The sequence below is a fragment of the Diabrotica virgifera genome, chromosome 5, assembly GCF_917563875.1.
Source record: "Diabrotica virgifera virgifera chromosome 5, PGI_DIABVI_V3a".
Lineage (NCBI taxonomy): Eukaryota > Metazoa > Arthropoda > Insecta > Coleoptera > Chrysomelidae > Diabrotica > Diabrotica virgifera.
The window spans coordinates 156,666,393-156,681,675 of NC_065447.1; the positions used below are offsets into that span (position 1 = coordinate 156,666,393).

The following is a 15,283-nucleotide window of genomic DNA, read 5'->3' on the forward strand; positions in this document are numbered from 1 at the left end:
GTATATCTTCTTTTCCTTTCCTTTGTTTCTGATTTAATTTGTTCATTCCACCATGATGTCTGTTTCCTTTTGCTAGTTGTTCTACTTTGCAATTATAATTTCTTTTATACTATTCCATAACTGATCCACATCTGCATCTCTAATTCTTAATAGCCTTTTTTTAATTTCTCGATTTATTATTTCTTCATATTTGGTTCTCACATTTTCTTCTGTTAACTTGTAAGATCTTATTGATTCAAATTCTACTTTTCTTTCTTTATTTATTTTCTGCTCCTCGTTCTTCATAATTTGGTGTTTAATTTTTGTTACCACCAGATAGTGATCACTATTGATTTCTGCACCTCTTCTCGTACTCTGGTAATTGGTAATACTATTGTTAATATTACAAGTTAAACTTTCGTTCGTCCTTAGCAGATGCCGCCACATCATCCATGTCATCATGATCTTTCGTTTATGGACCGAGGCTGGCGGCTCGAATTTTAGTGGTTTAGAGAGAATCAAATATGAGCTCTCTGAAGAAACCCTCACAAAGGTTGAAACTAGTTAGAGTTCTCTTGGCGCTATATGAACTAACTAAAATAAGACGGCTCTGGTTTTTGTTCACAACGAAATGATTATTTATTATTTTTACTAGTTCTACTTATATTCTGAGTATTGGGAACTAATATTTATTGGAATTTTACCGTGCTGGACAGGCGGGTGGTGAGATGCAACATAATAAATCTCCCTCGGCCTAATTAGCTCTGGAAATTCGTTGGCTTGCAAATTTTAGAAGATACGAATGGTGTAACGTAACCAGAAGATTAGTTCTAATAAAGTTTTATTTTTAATATTGTTAATATTAAAAGTAAAACTTTCGTTAGTTTATATTAAGTGTTCTCCCTTTTTCAGTTAACTTATAGAGAAATTACTTCCGAGTCTGGACTGATGGAACCTTTAGGCGAGGGTAGACCTTTGTTAACAGTACAAGATTTAGAAAATAGACTAGTTTTTACTAAATGCAAAGTAAGTATGTTTTTTACCATTTTTTTTTTGTAATATATTGGAAAAAATAAATTTCGTGTAGGCATATTATCTGGAACCTACACATGTCTTACTTCCTTATTGTACATTCTAGTTACTTATCTCTGTGCCAAATTATGTCACATCTGTGAGATGTTGGTAGTAAGCGAGGCAGTGAGAGAAACAATGAGTTTGAGATAATATATTTTTCTGTGATCGAACTTTGAGGCTCAATAAGGTTAAATAGATATCGACACCCGATTTTTTTCATCTTTAGAGTAAATAATATAAAAAAAAACAAAAATAAGATGACAAAAAAAATTTGGTTGTTTAAATAGTTCGAAATCATATCCTTTTTTTGCGCTACCCCTGTGTTCCTCTTATCGATATCGCGCTAAGAAATGTGAGATCGGTGGAGCGGGTACCCGACTTGAACCCGAAATTCTTCCCCTATGACAGAAGAAAAACAAATGAGATGCATCGAGACCAGAAAACTAGATGCATCGAGATCAGAAAACTGTGTGCACACATCGACATCGCTCGTTCGTTCCCTAATGTTTCTAATTCAACAAGTTATCGGCAAGTGGTTTTAATTACCTATATTATTTATCGATTTTATTAATTGCGAATTTCTAGTACGGGTCATATGCTTCCGTTTTGGGTAGGTCAACACAAGTTATTTTTAACATTTTTGTCTTCAATTTTTAAGTATTTTGACTCTAGAGTATTAGGTTATGAGGTATTCTAGTACTAAAATTACTCTTGCTTTAAGTTTGTAAAATACACCGTTTTTTTTTATTTTTTTCAATTGTTTTTCAAATTCAAAAAACGAAAAATTTTCAAATCAATTTTTCTAGGAAACCGTGTCTCCTACCGACTTAAAGCAAGAGTACCTTTTAATACTAGAATACTTCACAATTTAATAATCCAGTGTCAAAAGTGCTTAAAAGTTGAAGACAAAAAGTTATGTGATAAAATAAGCGTTGTCCTACCCAAAACGGACGCCTATGACCGGTACTAGAAATTCGCAATGGATTGAATCGATTTATCTTTGGAAGATATGGAATTTGGAATATGTATCGATTTTCGTTTTTCTAAATTGAAGCGTTCTGAGGGTATTTAGGAAAAACTAATAACAAGACGCAATTTTCAAAGAGCTTTAGCTCCCTTAGGAAGCATTTTCGGACTAGGTGAATTGAGCTAAATTGTCTTAAAATTATCTGAAGAATCTCCTATCTTCGTTTGTCGGTAGAGTTTCTGGACACCCTGTATATACTTTTAATGTTAATAGATAAAAACAGTCTTAAATGTACATATTTTTTTATTTCAGCCCTTCGTATTAAATAAACCAGGTCGGCAATGGATTTTCGGCGGAGACCTTGCCAGGGTGGAAGGACGAAACGTTCGTCAGTATTGGACTCTGTTGTTTAGTGATCTTTTGTTATTTGCTAAAGCATCGAGGGATCGTGTTTTATTTGTTATAGAAGATCCTTTACCTTTATCTCATATTACGGATATGTTTTTTAACGTTAGGAAAAAAGGTAATACATACAATTGTTGTCTAGTATTTTTAAATACAGTGATGAGCGCGCTAATAACCGGCCAAATAATGCAAAAGATGGAAAACACATTAAGTTGTGAGATAAAAAAAAATGGAAGTAGTGAAGTTGGAAAATTTAGTGATAAAAACCTATAAATTTATATTCTATTTATTTTTTACCGCCTTTAGACGTATCAGATGAGTATGTCAACTTGAATTGTCATTGTCAGAGTGGCAGTTGCCAAACTCGTCCGATGCGTTTAAAGGTGCGAAACAATAAATAAAATGTAAATTTATAGGTTTTTATCCTTAAATTTTCCAACTCTATTAATTTCGTGTCTTTTTATTTCACAACTGAATATGTTTTCCATATTTTGCGTTATTACTAGAATATTATTATTACTAAGAATATCGTAATGGCAATTAAATGAAAGTAGTACCTATATATAATTTTTTCTGCGATCATTTACAACAAAAAACAATATTCAAATTGATTTTTTTTGTAACAAAAACACATTACATACGTTCGTGTGATATGAATACCTATTTTTATTTTATTTTTAACGGATTCCTCCGTATAACTTCTACCGATGTAGATTTCCGTCCGCCGTCGTGACGTTTTAATGTTGTTATATATCACCACTAGAATCTAGTAATATTGTCGCGGTACTACCATTTTTGTTTAAGTCTAACTGCACGTATTAGGCTACCAATCAACATTGTTTATTTACTTACCTGATTTCCTGAATACTAAGTTTGTCCACAAATGGTAAATATAAAACATTATTTATTTAGCAGAGAGTGTGATTGTAGAAAAAATATAGTATATCACACGTAAAAAAAGGTAATTAGGATCGTTCTGCACTTCTTGTTTTATATAATTTTATAACACAATTAGATTCAATGGGTACTTTCCAGTCAGTAACTTAACACCCTAACTAATACGTCAGGGAAATAAGGCAAAATTATACCATGTTCGGGACACTTGAGCAGCTTGAGAATTTTAGTTATTAACAAATAAGTGTCAAAAATGGCAGTTTTTTCGTTTAAACCGCTACAAGTAAAAATAGGGTAATTAAATATCGTATTTATAGTATTTTACGTTTAGTAGATGAGCCAAGTTTAAAACACCAGTATTTTAATTTTATTCCGATTATTAGTTGCTTCGGAAATTGCAAAATAAAACTAAAACTTAGAAAAAAAAAATTTGCTGTAACTTTTCCAAAAATGACCTTAAGACTTTTATGTTGAATAAAAAGTTGAGTCAAATAGTCCTTATAATGTACAAAAAATTTTAAAATGATTTGTCAATTAGTTTAAATTTTATTCAATTTGTTTATCCCAAAGAGATTTTTTTCACAATGTTATTGTTCATAAAATAATAATGATTTGGCAATTCTGTGAAAACCACATGGAAGAAGAATAGTCATATTATTCAACGTATTTAAAAAAATCATTAAGAAGTCATTTTTTTCACTCCGAAAGCATTTTAAAAAGCAGAGTCATTTTTGGCTTATAAACAATTTGAATAACTTTGTTAATATTGAATGTAGGCTAAAACTACAATATGATTTAGAAAGCGGGTATTTTTACACGAATTTAAAAAAAATCTTTTTCCTTAAGTTAATTATAGTCAAAGTTAGCCATTTTTTGAAGTTATACTTCTTTAGGCGCGATTGAGAGTGAATTTTTATTATTCTGCGCGCATGCGCACACAGACAGTATGGCTTTAGTTGCTAAATCTTTCAAATTATGTATCTATCTATATATTAGTGCAAAAAAAGGTGTGAAAAAATATATTATTAGAGTTTTTAGTAAATATATTTATTATATCTTGTGTCTTTGGATTTTGTGTCTTTAGTCTTCCTCGGGAGTAAGATAAGTATTATTAAATCGTTTTTATATTTTTTGATACTTCACTTCGTCTGTTTGTTACCATGAATTGTCATTACGTCCGAGAAAATGTATACACAAAAACCTCGTGGGTTATTGGTGGATCATTCGCCTAGAGATCGAGAGGTCTCTGGTTCAAACCCGGACCATTTATATTCTTTTTTTTTATTAAACTGTTTAAAGTATATTTATTTCGTTGAAATCATATAATAGAAGTATAACTTCTTACGTGCGTACAAAGTACACACACTTTCTTTTTTTCATTTAATTGACGGCTACTTTGTTTATAATAATTAAGCAACCTAACTAGCGCCATTTTGAAGTTGAAGGTACATAGTTTATGTGTAAAAGTTTGTGTAAACTTCGAACCTTAACAGAGGGGTTAATAAAGCTTTAAAAATGACGTCCTAACGAAATCGATTCGTGGTCGGAGGAGGAGAATTATTAAAATTCGTGGACTGAAAAAATGAAACTGATTCTTCACACATATGGTGTGATAGAAGAGTGAAAATTAAGGGATGTATGCATGTTTTAATTCTACATCATATAAAATTAGGGTAGACAATTTTGTCCAAAAAAATAAAAAAAAATGTCAGGGAGGCAACCCCCTTTATAACTTATGGGTATGAAAAATATATTATAACCTATTCTTAGTCCTATAGGATATACGTGTAAAATTTCATAAAAATCGGTCAAGCCGTTTCGGAGTAGTATGGTAACTAACACTATTACAGAAGAATTTTATGTATGTAGAAGTAACTGTAAATTAAATAATAAGATGGGGCTAATTTTGACCCTATATAACCTAGGCAATTTTTTGGAAAATTCGTGTAGAAATACCTGCTACTGAAATTATTTTAAAGTAGATTTACTCTCCAGTCAATATTAACAAAGCTATTCAAATTGTTTATAAGCCAAAAATGACTAGTAAAATGTTTTTGGAGTGATAAAAACGAATTTTAAATGATTTTTTTCAATACTTTTAAACTAGAACTATTCTCCTTTCATGTGGTTACCACGGAATTGCTATATCATTATTATTTTCTGAACAATAACATTGCCAAACAAAAGCTCTTTGGGATAAACAAATTGAATAAAATTTAAACTAACTGTAAAATCGTCCTAAATGTTTTTGTGCATTATATGTATTGTTTGAGTCAACTTTTTATGTAATATGTAAGTCTTAAGGTCATTTTTGCAAAAGTAATAGCAATTTTTTTATTTTCGAAATTTTAGTTTAATTTTGCAATTTCCGAAGCAACAAATGATTAGAACAAAATTCAAAAAGTGCCGTTTTAAACCTTGGATCATCTACTAAAACAAGAATATTATACGTAAGATATTTGATTACCCTGTTTTTACCTGTAGCGATCTAAACGAAAGCATTGCCATTTTTTACCCTTATTTGTTAATAATTAAATTTCTCGTCCGAACTGTGACGGGTATTTTTGTATTTATAATGTATTAGGTGTGATTAGGTATATAGTACCCAAAAAACCCATTTGCAACCTGGCTACTCAAGTGTCCCGACAAAAACCTTATTTCTCTGGACTATAACATTAACACCCGGTTCCATTTGTACCGAATCAATAATTTTCACGAAATGGTGTTTTATTTGTAAAGTGTTCGTACTTATCCCACCAGAACTTATAATTTTAATGGGACATTTTAACGCCAAAGTAGTACGTGGTAAACGCGAAAATATAGTAGGTGCACACGGATTGAATTTGGTCAACAATCATTCAAAACTGATGTGGCGTGAAAACTGTAAAGCTTTTCACAATATTATTTTATTTTTGATGTATGTCTTTTCAATAATAGACAAGGCGAAAACGGCGGGTTCTTTGGAGAAAATATTCCCATGAGATTTTTTTGCATAATCTCATTCGTGAGACATTCCAGAATAAGATTCAAGAAGTCGCCCACGCGAAAAGTGGTCCAAATTTTTTTTAACAATTGTTTTTAATCAAATTGTAAAAATGAATATTTTTGGCCGGAACAATTTTTTTAGGTTTTTGGACCATTCTGGATAAAAAAAGGTTTCTTATAATTTTTCTCTAAAGTTAATCATTTGCGAGGTAAAAGCATTTTAAAATTGAAAAAAAAAACGAAAACTGGCGATTTTCAAGGCTTAATAGCTCGATTAAAAGTTATTACTATGAAAGTCAGAAAGTAACTAAATCAAAGTTTAAAGCCCCCCCTACAAGATCCTGAAGAAATTTTTGTCATTATTTGATTACTAAGCTGTTATTTTTAAGTAAAAATAATGAGCGCCATGCACGTATTAGGCGGCCGTCTATGATGAGTGTGAAAGAAATGCTATTCAGGCAGTCCAATGGCGTATCTCACTTGCACTCACATTTACAGCCGCGTCAATACGATCTTACCACTCAATATTAATAATTAAAAATAACATCTTAGTAATAAATTACTGACACAAATTTCTTCAGGATCATGAAAGGGGGCCTTTAAATTTGATTTAGTAACTTTCTGACTTTCATAATAATTATTTTTAACCGAGTTATTAAGTCTTAAAAATGGCCATTTTCGCGTTTTTCAAATTTTAAATTGCTTATAACTCGAACACCATCAACTTTAGACAAAAATTATAAGAGATCTTTTCTGTCCGCAATGGTCAAAAAAATCTAAAAGAAATTCTGGCCAAAAATATTGATTTTTGCACTTTGATTAAAAAAATGTTAAAAAAAAATTTGACCACTTTTCTAGTGGGCGACTTCTTGAACCTTATTCTGGGGTGTCTCACGAATGTGAATATGCAAAAAAATCTCATGGGAATATTTTTTCCAACGAACCCGCCGTTTTCGCCTTGTCTATAACTATTTATTTTAAGCCATGGTAAAGTAACCAGACTTACAATTTTATTTTTACTCAGATACTGAATTTAGGATAAACATTAATCCCGAGGGCAGGAAGGCTTCCAGTCCGACTGTCCATTGTGGTCCTGACCTCTCCAGGACTCCAAAGAAAAACGCTACCAAAAAAACTGTGATCTTACGCGCTCCTACTCCAGAACTTAAGGCTGTTTGGCAAAATTTATTACAAAGACAAATGTAAGTATGGTAGCTATTTTTATTAATATAATATAATTTAAAACAATAATCACGAAACAATTATCTTTGCACGTCAATTAAGTAAACAATAAATTTCTTCAGAGATATACAATGGTCACTATTTTCTGTCATCTAACGTCGTCGATGATACCTAAGTATTTATTTCTAAGCTTACTTAATCTGCCTCTTCTTCTGTGTCTTTTGAGTTTCGGTTTAGTTTTAATCTGCCACTATGTGGTGAGCCCCATTATGTGGCAAAACGAGTCATAGTGACACCAACATCAAATTTTAGGCAGGAAGAACCGATCAGTCATACCTTGTAGCTACAAAATAGGCCGGCCTCTATAGTGTAATATTCTCGTTCCAATTTCATTATTTTAGTTAATTATATTATAACTTGAGACATGCAGCTGATACAACCATCCTCGCTAGTTCCGAGGTTGAACTGATTCACCTGCTACAATGTATTAAATAAGTTAACGATGGGTCTTTAAATAAACAGACATAAAACGAGAATCATGATAATAATTGACAGAGCTAACAGCAGTCAGAGTCTACTAACCAAGATGAAAAAATATCATTGTACCTACATAAACAGTATCTGGGCTCTATAATAACTAACAAGTGTGGGGGGAGGGGCTGTACTGAAGAAATTAAACTCAAATCGGCAATTGCAAAACACTTATCAAAATTAACAAAAATTTGAAAGAGGCATAAAATACTAGCAATACAAAAATAATACTGTTAAATAGAACCACAGTTTTTCCAGTTTTTGCTTATGCATCTAAGTGCTGGACTTTTATGGAGAAAGATTATAATGTATATGTATTTGAGATGTACTGCTGGAGGCGAATGCTGAAAATACAATGAGTGGCATGAATGCTAAGAACAAATTAATCTATACCTACTGAACCAGCTAAACGCAAAGAAAAAACTAAACGCAAATAAAATAAAATAAAGAATAGGCTTTTTGTATAGGTACTTCGAAGAAATTGTCTCGAAAAAGTGGCCATATATGGAGAGATGGGAGAAACAAGCCAAGGTGGATCTCCCACCCGATACACGGACCATATTGTTGCTACCATTGGAGCTGCATTGTCAGAATATGCTAGAATGGTAGAAGATAGAGAGAAATGGAGAACAGAAGAAAGGAGAAGTTAATTATAATTATTTCTTTCGTGATTGAAAAAATTATCTTTATATAATTTCAAAAATACTTTTCTTTTTCGTTTCTATTTGTATACGAATATAAGAGAAAAATAAAACTGTTGATGATAAAAAAGCATGTAATTCATATCTCGAGGCAGATAATACGACAAAAAGTGAAGATAATAGTTTACGTTTTTAAAGATAACTTAAATAGTACTGTAAAATGACACAATCAAAAATATTACGGTCTGATGAAATAATATGAACTTCAGAATGTTTTCTGCAAACAAATTTGTTAAATTCATACTTAAGCTTCTAAATTCGAGATATCGCCACAAGTGAAAATTGACATGCAATTACATTTGTTTTGTGTTTAGTGTAACTATTTAATTGTTTCTCTTAATGTTAAATTCTATAGAGCTAGGAATTAGTTCAGTACTTTATACGCTAATTTTATAGTCCAGTGTACCATTTAACAAATCTGATTTGGTAACAAATAGATATACAGGTTGATAGATTTTAGACAGTACTCAGGATGTTAAAAACACACATATAATATCTTAGACAGTATTCAGAATCGGTAAAGATTAATGCCGTAATATCAACACATGCAGGTGATACATTTTGAACACTTCAACGCTAGGAATGAAACCTGTGATAACAGCCTGCGAATGACGAAGTATGCATTGGATTCGATTTTGGATCAAATTGTACTCAAGACTATCCCATTCCTGTTCAAATATGTCGTGAAACTCTCTGAAATTTCTGAGGGTCGGCACATGTCTCCATAAATGTCTCCCCATCTCATCCACGTCCAGTGGGATTTAAATGTAGACTTAATAGATTGCTTGATTTGAACCTCATCAAAATACTCAATAATTGTCCGAGTACCGTAAGACTGTAAATTATCGTCCCAAGTATGTACAGTCCCAAGCGCAATTAATGTCCTATTCATGGTAAAGATAAAATATGCCTCCTTATACTATAACTGATCCTCCAGTAAATTTAGCAATGCAGGTTTGAGCTACTTTCTCACGTGGTTACCACCACAATCTTACCAAATCAATGTCTATCTTAACCCGACATAATTGCGATTAATCAAAAAACAATACATGGCTCTAATCTGCTTCTATTTAAGTCAGTTGTTCTTGTACGCCAGTCAATGAGAGCAAGAAGAGGATGTTACCTCCGAATTCTATCCTACTGCATTGATTTTAATCATTTTGGGAATAGCCTCTACTTATCTCCTAATTCAAAGTCTACCCTATATACTGTGGCGCTTTTATCTTGGGGCGGTTCCCACCCCTTCCCGGGGTAGAATATTTTTTGGTTAAAATAACTACGGAAGTGGCTATCGCACCTAATTCTGAGTAAAAACTGTTCTATATTTTTTTTTGAAAACTCAATACTTTTTGAGTTATTCGTGGTTCAAAATTGGCCATTTTCATTGAAAAATAACACCTTTTCGGACAGTTTTTTTTTCGAATACCTTAAAAACTATGCATCTAACTAGGAAAATTGTATAAAAAAATTTTGTAGCTTATTAAAAAACAAAGAGATTCAATCTTTCATAAATTTTCTAGTTATAATACAAAAAGAGATATGGTAGGCGAAAGAGTTTGTTTTTTTTTGTACATGCTCAAATCGGTGCATTCAACTTGAAATAACAGAGAAACGGTCGATTTTAGGTGTATAATGCCACTAATACTTTCTGTAGTGCCTAAAAAGACCTTTAAAATAAGTATTATTAAATGTCAATTACATTCCAATTAAACGAGATATGCTGCAAAAAATTGATGACTAATGTATTTTAAGAAAAAAATGAGAAGTATATTTAACCCCTCATCCACCAGAATTTAAAAGCATCGTTTTCCTTCTACAATACTTTTTATTATAGTGTTATTTCTGTGTTAAAAAAGTTGAATGGGTTTATGGTTTTTGAAAAAAAAAATAATATCAAATTATAGAGGGCATTTTTAAATTTTCTTAAAAATCTTCTTTTTTTCTTCATGTAACTTGAAAATAATAAGAGACACAAAAATAAAAAATAAAAAAAAACAAACACAAAATTTTTATCAAAAAACCCTGCATTTTTGTGTGGTATATTTTTTTCGTATCTCTTATCATTTTCTAATTACATGGAGAAAAAGGATAATTAAAAAAATTAAAAACCCGCTCTATAATTTGATTTTATTTAAAAAAAAAACATTCATTCTAAACCCGTTCAACTTTTTAAACATAGAAATAACAGACACAGTTTTCAACCTAATAAAAAAATTTAAAAATATTTTTAAAAGATAGTCGATCCCGCTTATTGGAATAGCCGTCGTGCCAAGAAAAAGTATTCCTATAACAGGGATATTCTAATAACCGATCATATAAGCCTAGTAAAAACGTTTTATGACCTCAAATTTCTATTCCTTAAACTGGGATATTCCATTAACCGGTATTCTAATAAGCGGGTTCGACTGTATTTAATTGAAAACTTATTAGACAATTTTCCGGGTAACACCTCCATGGATTCTAAAAATTGAAATCCAGATGGATGCTGAAGCGAAGAAAACAAGAGGGAATTCTAAAACTTGCAATTCACGATACCCTCTGTTCAGCGTGGTAAGTTCCAACGGAAAATGGACCTATGTTACTCAAAGGTGTAATACTAATATAAAATGAAAATATTTACCATTTTTATTCAGGTGGAATGCGAAGCCAAGACTGTCTTAATTTTCACTTAGTTCAGAGACCGCAACTAGCACTCTTATCGACGATTTCACCTATTTTTAGAGGTTCTTCAGAGAATGCATAGGTTGCTATCTCTGTCCTAAGTCAAATTTTCGACAAATATTAGTCCATACATTGCAGCTGACGTGTGGTAGTAGGTGCGTAGCGGCATCTGCTAAATAAAAGACGTGTCGAGTAAAACGGTTTCAGAAATTAATAAAAGCAAAAGATACTCAAATACTACTAACCGATATTTAGTGGTTTTTAACATCCTGATTTTAGTAAATTCTAGCGTCTTAGACATAAATCTAACAGTTTATTTTAGTGATATTTTATAGAAAATTTTAACACACATGTTAGAACTGTACAGTTACCTAAGTGATTGTTATTAAATAATAAAGTGCTTGATATAAAAGTTTTTTAAACACAAATATCGTTTTCTGTATTGCTAAGGGAAAAGATTTCAAACAATTCTCAAAGTGAGTAAAAAGCTTTAAAAAATCTTTATATTATACCTATAGGCCTGAATCCTGCTACCAAAATAAAGTTGATTAATAGCAAGCTGAATAGCTTAACGGCGTCCAGTCGGACAAACTTTGATCTATGGGAACACCGGAACAGGGGAAGTGTTAATTGTGGAACGTGAATTTAATTTTGGAACGTGTCATCCTGACAAGTTTTTGATTGTGAAACCTAGCAGGTTGTTTTTAAATATAGTCAATGTAAACTTTAAATAATATATGAAAAAATGTTTATCCGACAAATATGTTGGGCATTTTAATAAGTCCGACACGTAGAACATGTCAAATGACAGGAATTATATTGGTGGTAAATAGCAGTCTGATTTTTACATGAGAGTTTAATAAAAGGGTAACAAATCAATTGTCTGTCCGACAAAATACATGGGACGTTTTCGTAGTCTGACGTTCGAAACCTGTAACCTGTTCCACAATTAAAACTTCCCCTGTTCCAATGTTCCCGTACATCAAAGTTTGTCGGACTAGACACCGTTAAGCTATTAACAAATTTTCAGCTTGCTATGAATACAATTTTTATGGTAGGCGGGATCCAGACCTAATAGAGCAATTGAAAAAATCGTAATTTGAATAAATTCAAAAGCATTTTTGTAAATTTTTACCATCGTCTCTACCAACGTGAATAGCCCATAGAACTCACAATAGTGCGCAGTGTCAGAAGGAAATAGCTATTTGGGTTAGAATAATTAAAATTTAAAAAAAAAAATTAGCATACTAACTAAATTCCTAACAAATACAAATTAGCAGACTAACAAAAATAGTGTTCTACTTTGTTGAAATATTGCCTTAAATTGTAAAATTTTCTAATAAGAAATTGTATATTGCTCTATTGTATAAAATTAATAGAAATATAGGGCTTTTCATCGATTGTCACTTGTTTCAAGCTTCTGTCATATGTCGTATAATCCGTGTATATTAATATTATACACGGATTGTACAACACATGACATAAGCTCAAAACAAATTACTGTTGTTGAAAAGCTCTAGTATATCCTATTGTTGGCAGGTATCTGCCATTATCAGAATCAAATCACTTTATTATTTGACATATTCACGATAAAATAGCTTGTAGTTTGACAATCACTTGGTGGAACTTACAGTAGTGTTGTTATTGCGCACGCAGCTTTCAGTTGAACTCTGGCATGGACGGCAGCTCTGTTAGTTCTCCATTAGAGTCTCCCGAAGTCCCGATTACCTCCTCAGTGGCTACTCTGCAGTCCGCCGAATCGCTTTCGATACGTCGCCAGGTGCGTCTAGATACTACCACACCTTATGTTCACACCAAAATATTGCTAGAAAAAACACAAGACATTTCCGTTACCGTTATACCCTCCTGCAATCCTGAACGCCTCCCTGTTCAACCTCAAATTTCTTTAGATAAAACTCCTGACACACCTAGTGCGAATATATCGTTTCATTCCTCCTCGGAATTGTCGCAAGCTTTTACGTCTCACTTTACGTCGGAAGCTAGCCTGCTACCTAGGCAAACTCTTCCTGAAGACGCACCATCCCCGTCTGCTATCCTTACCCCGAGTACGGAGGCATGCGCTGATGATGAGAGCGATGAAACTGATGAGTTTCGTCTCGGGGATGAACCTTGGGACGCGAGTCAGTTTAATTATGACATGAGCTGTTTAAGTATCGACGGTTTATCTCAAAAAAGTTAAAAGTATTATAACAATGACCGAATTGTTACAGTTATTAGTTTCTTATAGAATTCGATGCGTGGCATTGATCAATGAAAAATACCTCAGCTACTTAAGAAGAGTCATTATTATATATTTAGTTTACTTTTAGAGAAAGGTCAAAGGTACTTGGTAAATTTTTATATCAATATTTTTAAATTTTATTACAAACTTTAATGCAGAAATAGGGAGATATTATGAAAATCTATGGGTTTTTTAATTGTTCATTTCAAAAACATTTATTTTAAATCCTTTCAAAATTTAGGTGTACCATCAATCAATATAAGCACCAACATCGAATTGAAGCAACTTAGATTTATAACTACGTAAACCATATTATCAAAATAAATAAAAAAATAAAATAAGATGTTTTTTGGTAGATGTTAGATAATCTTGTTGACCTGTTTTCAATTGACTTCACTTGCAGAGCAAGCCAAGCATGGCGACAAAAAAATCTCTGGTATAAGGGAAACAGTTATATTAGTCTAAGATCACTAAATAATTGAAAATATTAATATCAAAATCTATAGAAGGTCTATAATTTCTTTCTGAAAATAATGACCAGACTTTCTAGTCGTAGATATCTTTTATAGCAGAAAACTCGATACCATCAACTGAAGTGAAGAAAATCTTAATGTCAATGAAAAATGAACGAGCGTCTGGACCTATAAGTTTCTGCATAATACTTTTAAAGTATGGACGAGACTCACTACTATAAGGGGATTCCCTGACTCCTTTATTGTTCAACCTGATCATGGATGACATAATAAAAAAGCAAGAACTAAAAAGGATACCAAATGGGAGAAAAACAACTTAAAATAATCTGCTATGCAGTAGAAGTGAGAGTGAAGATAATTTACTTTAAAAAAATGCTTTCAAAGTGATGATGATTTACAACGTATGCTGCACCAATTTAATATAACCGCCACAAAACTTCACATGCAAATTTCCCCAAAAGAGGCAAAATGTATGGTATAACAGCAAATCCAATAAGATGTAAATTAGAGCTGGAGGGTCAGATAATAGAACAAGAGATGGAGTTAAAATATCTAGGCACAACACTATCTAGCTAAGGAACACTCGAAACAAAAGTGGAAGATCAAGTGAATAGAGCAAACAGAGCCGCAAGTTGCCTAAATTACTCAATAAGAAGACATAAACATATCGAAAAAGAAATGAAAGGTAGAATGCACAAAAGAGTCATCAGACTAATAATGACGTACGCGGCAAAAACTGGGAAAATATTAAAGCAGGAAGCAACGTTTAGATATCTGGGAATAGATATAACCAGTTACGGAGATGTTGAAGAGGAAGTACGACAACAAAGCTTAAAACCAAGTAAAGCGGCGGGATCCCTTAATGACACAATCTGGAAGAACAAACACCTAAGACAAGACACAAAAGCAAGAATCTATAAAGCAGCAATTAGACCTATATTGACATACACGGCGGAGACAAAACCTGACACATCTAAAACGAGACGACTACTAGAAACAACAGAGATGAAAATACTCCGACGAATATCAGGGAAAAGTCTGTTGGATAGGGAGGGACGCGAAAACATAAGAAGATCATGCAATGTAGAAGACATAAATGGATGGGTGACAAAACGGGAACAGGAGAGGACGAACACATTAGTAGAATGGCAGAGGATAGGATAGTACGAATAGCAAGAGATAAGTCACC

The 15,283-nt window shown here is 32.3% G+C and overlaps 1 protein-coding gene across 1 annotated transcript in view; it reads left to right on the plus strand.

Moving 5' to 3' along the window:
• LOC114332848 (uncharacterized) overlaps positions 1-15,283 on the plus strand; it is a 415,288-nt gene that overhangs the window by 277,387 nt on the left and 122,618 nt on the right. Inside the window, exons 13-16 of the mRNA XM_050650473.1 lie at positions 892-1,005; positions 2,333-2,543; positions 7,329-7,506; positions 13,036-13,159. Of these exons, the coding sequence (XP_050506430.1) occupies positions 892-1,005; positions 2,333-2,543; positions 7,329-7,506; positions 13,036-13,159 (627 nt within the window). The remainder of the gene's footprint in view (positions 1-891; positions 1,006-2,332; positions 2,544-7,328; positions 7,507-13,035; positions 13,160-15,283) is intronic.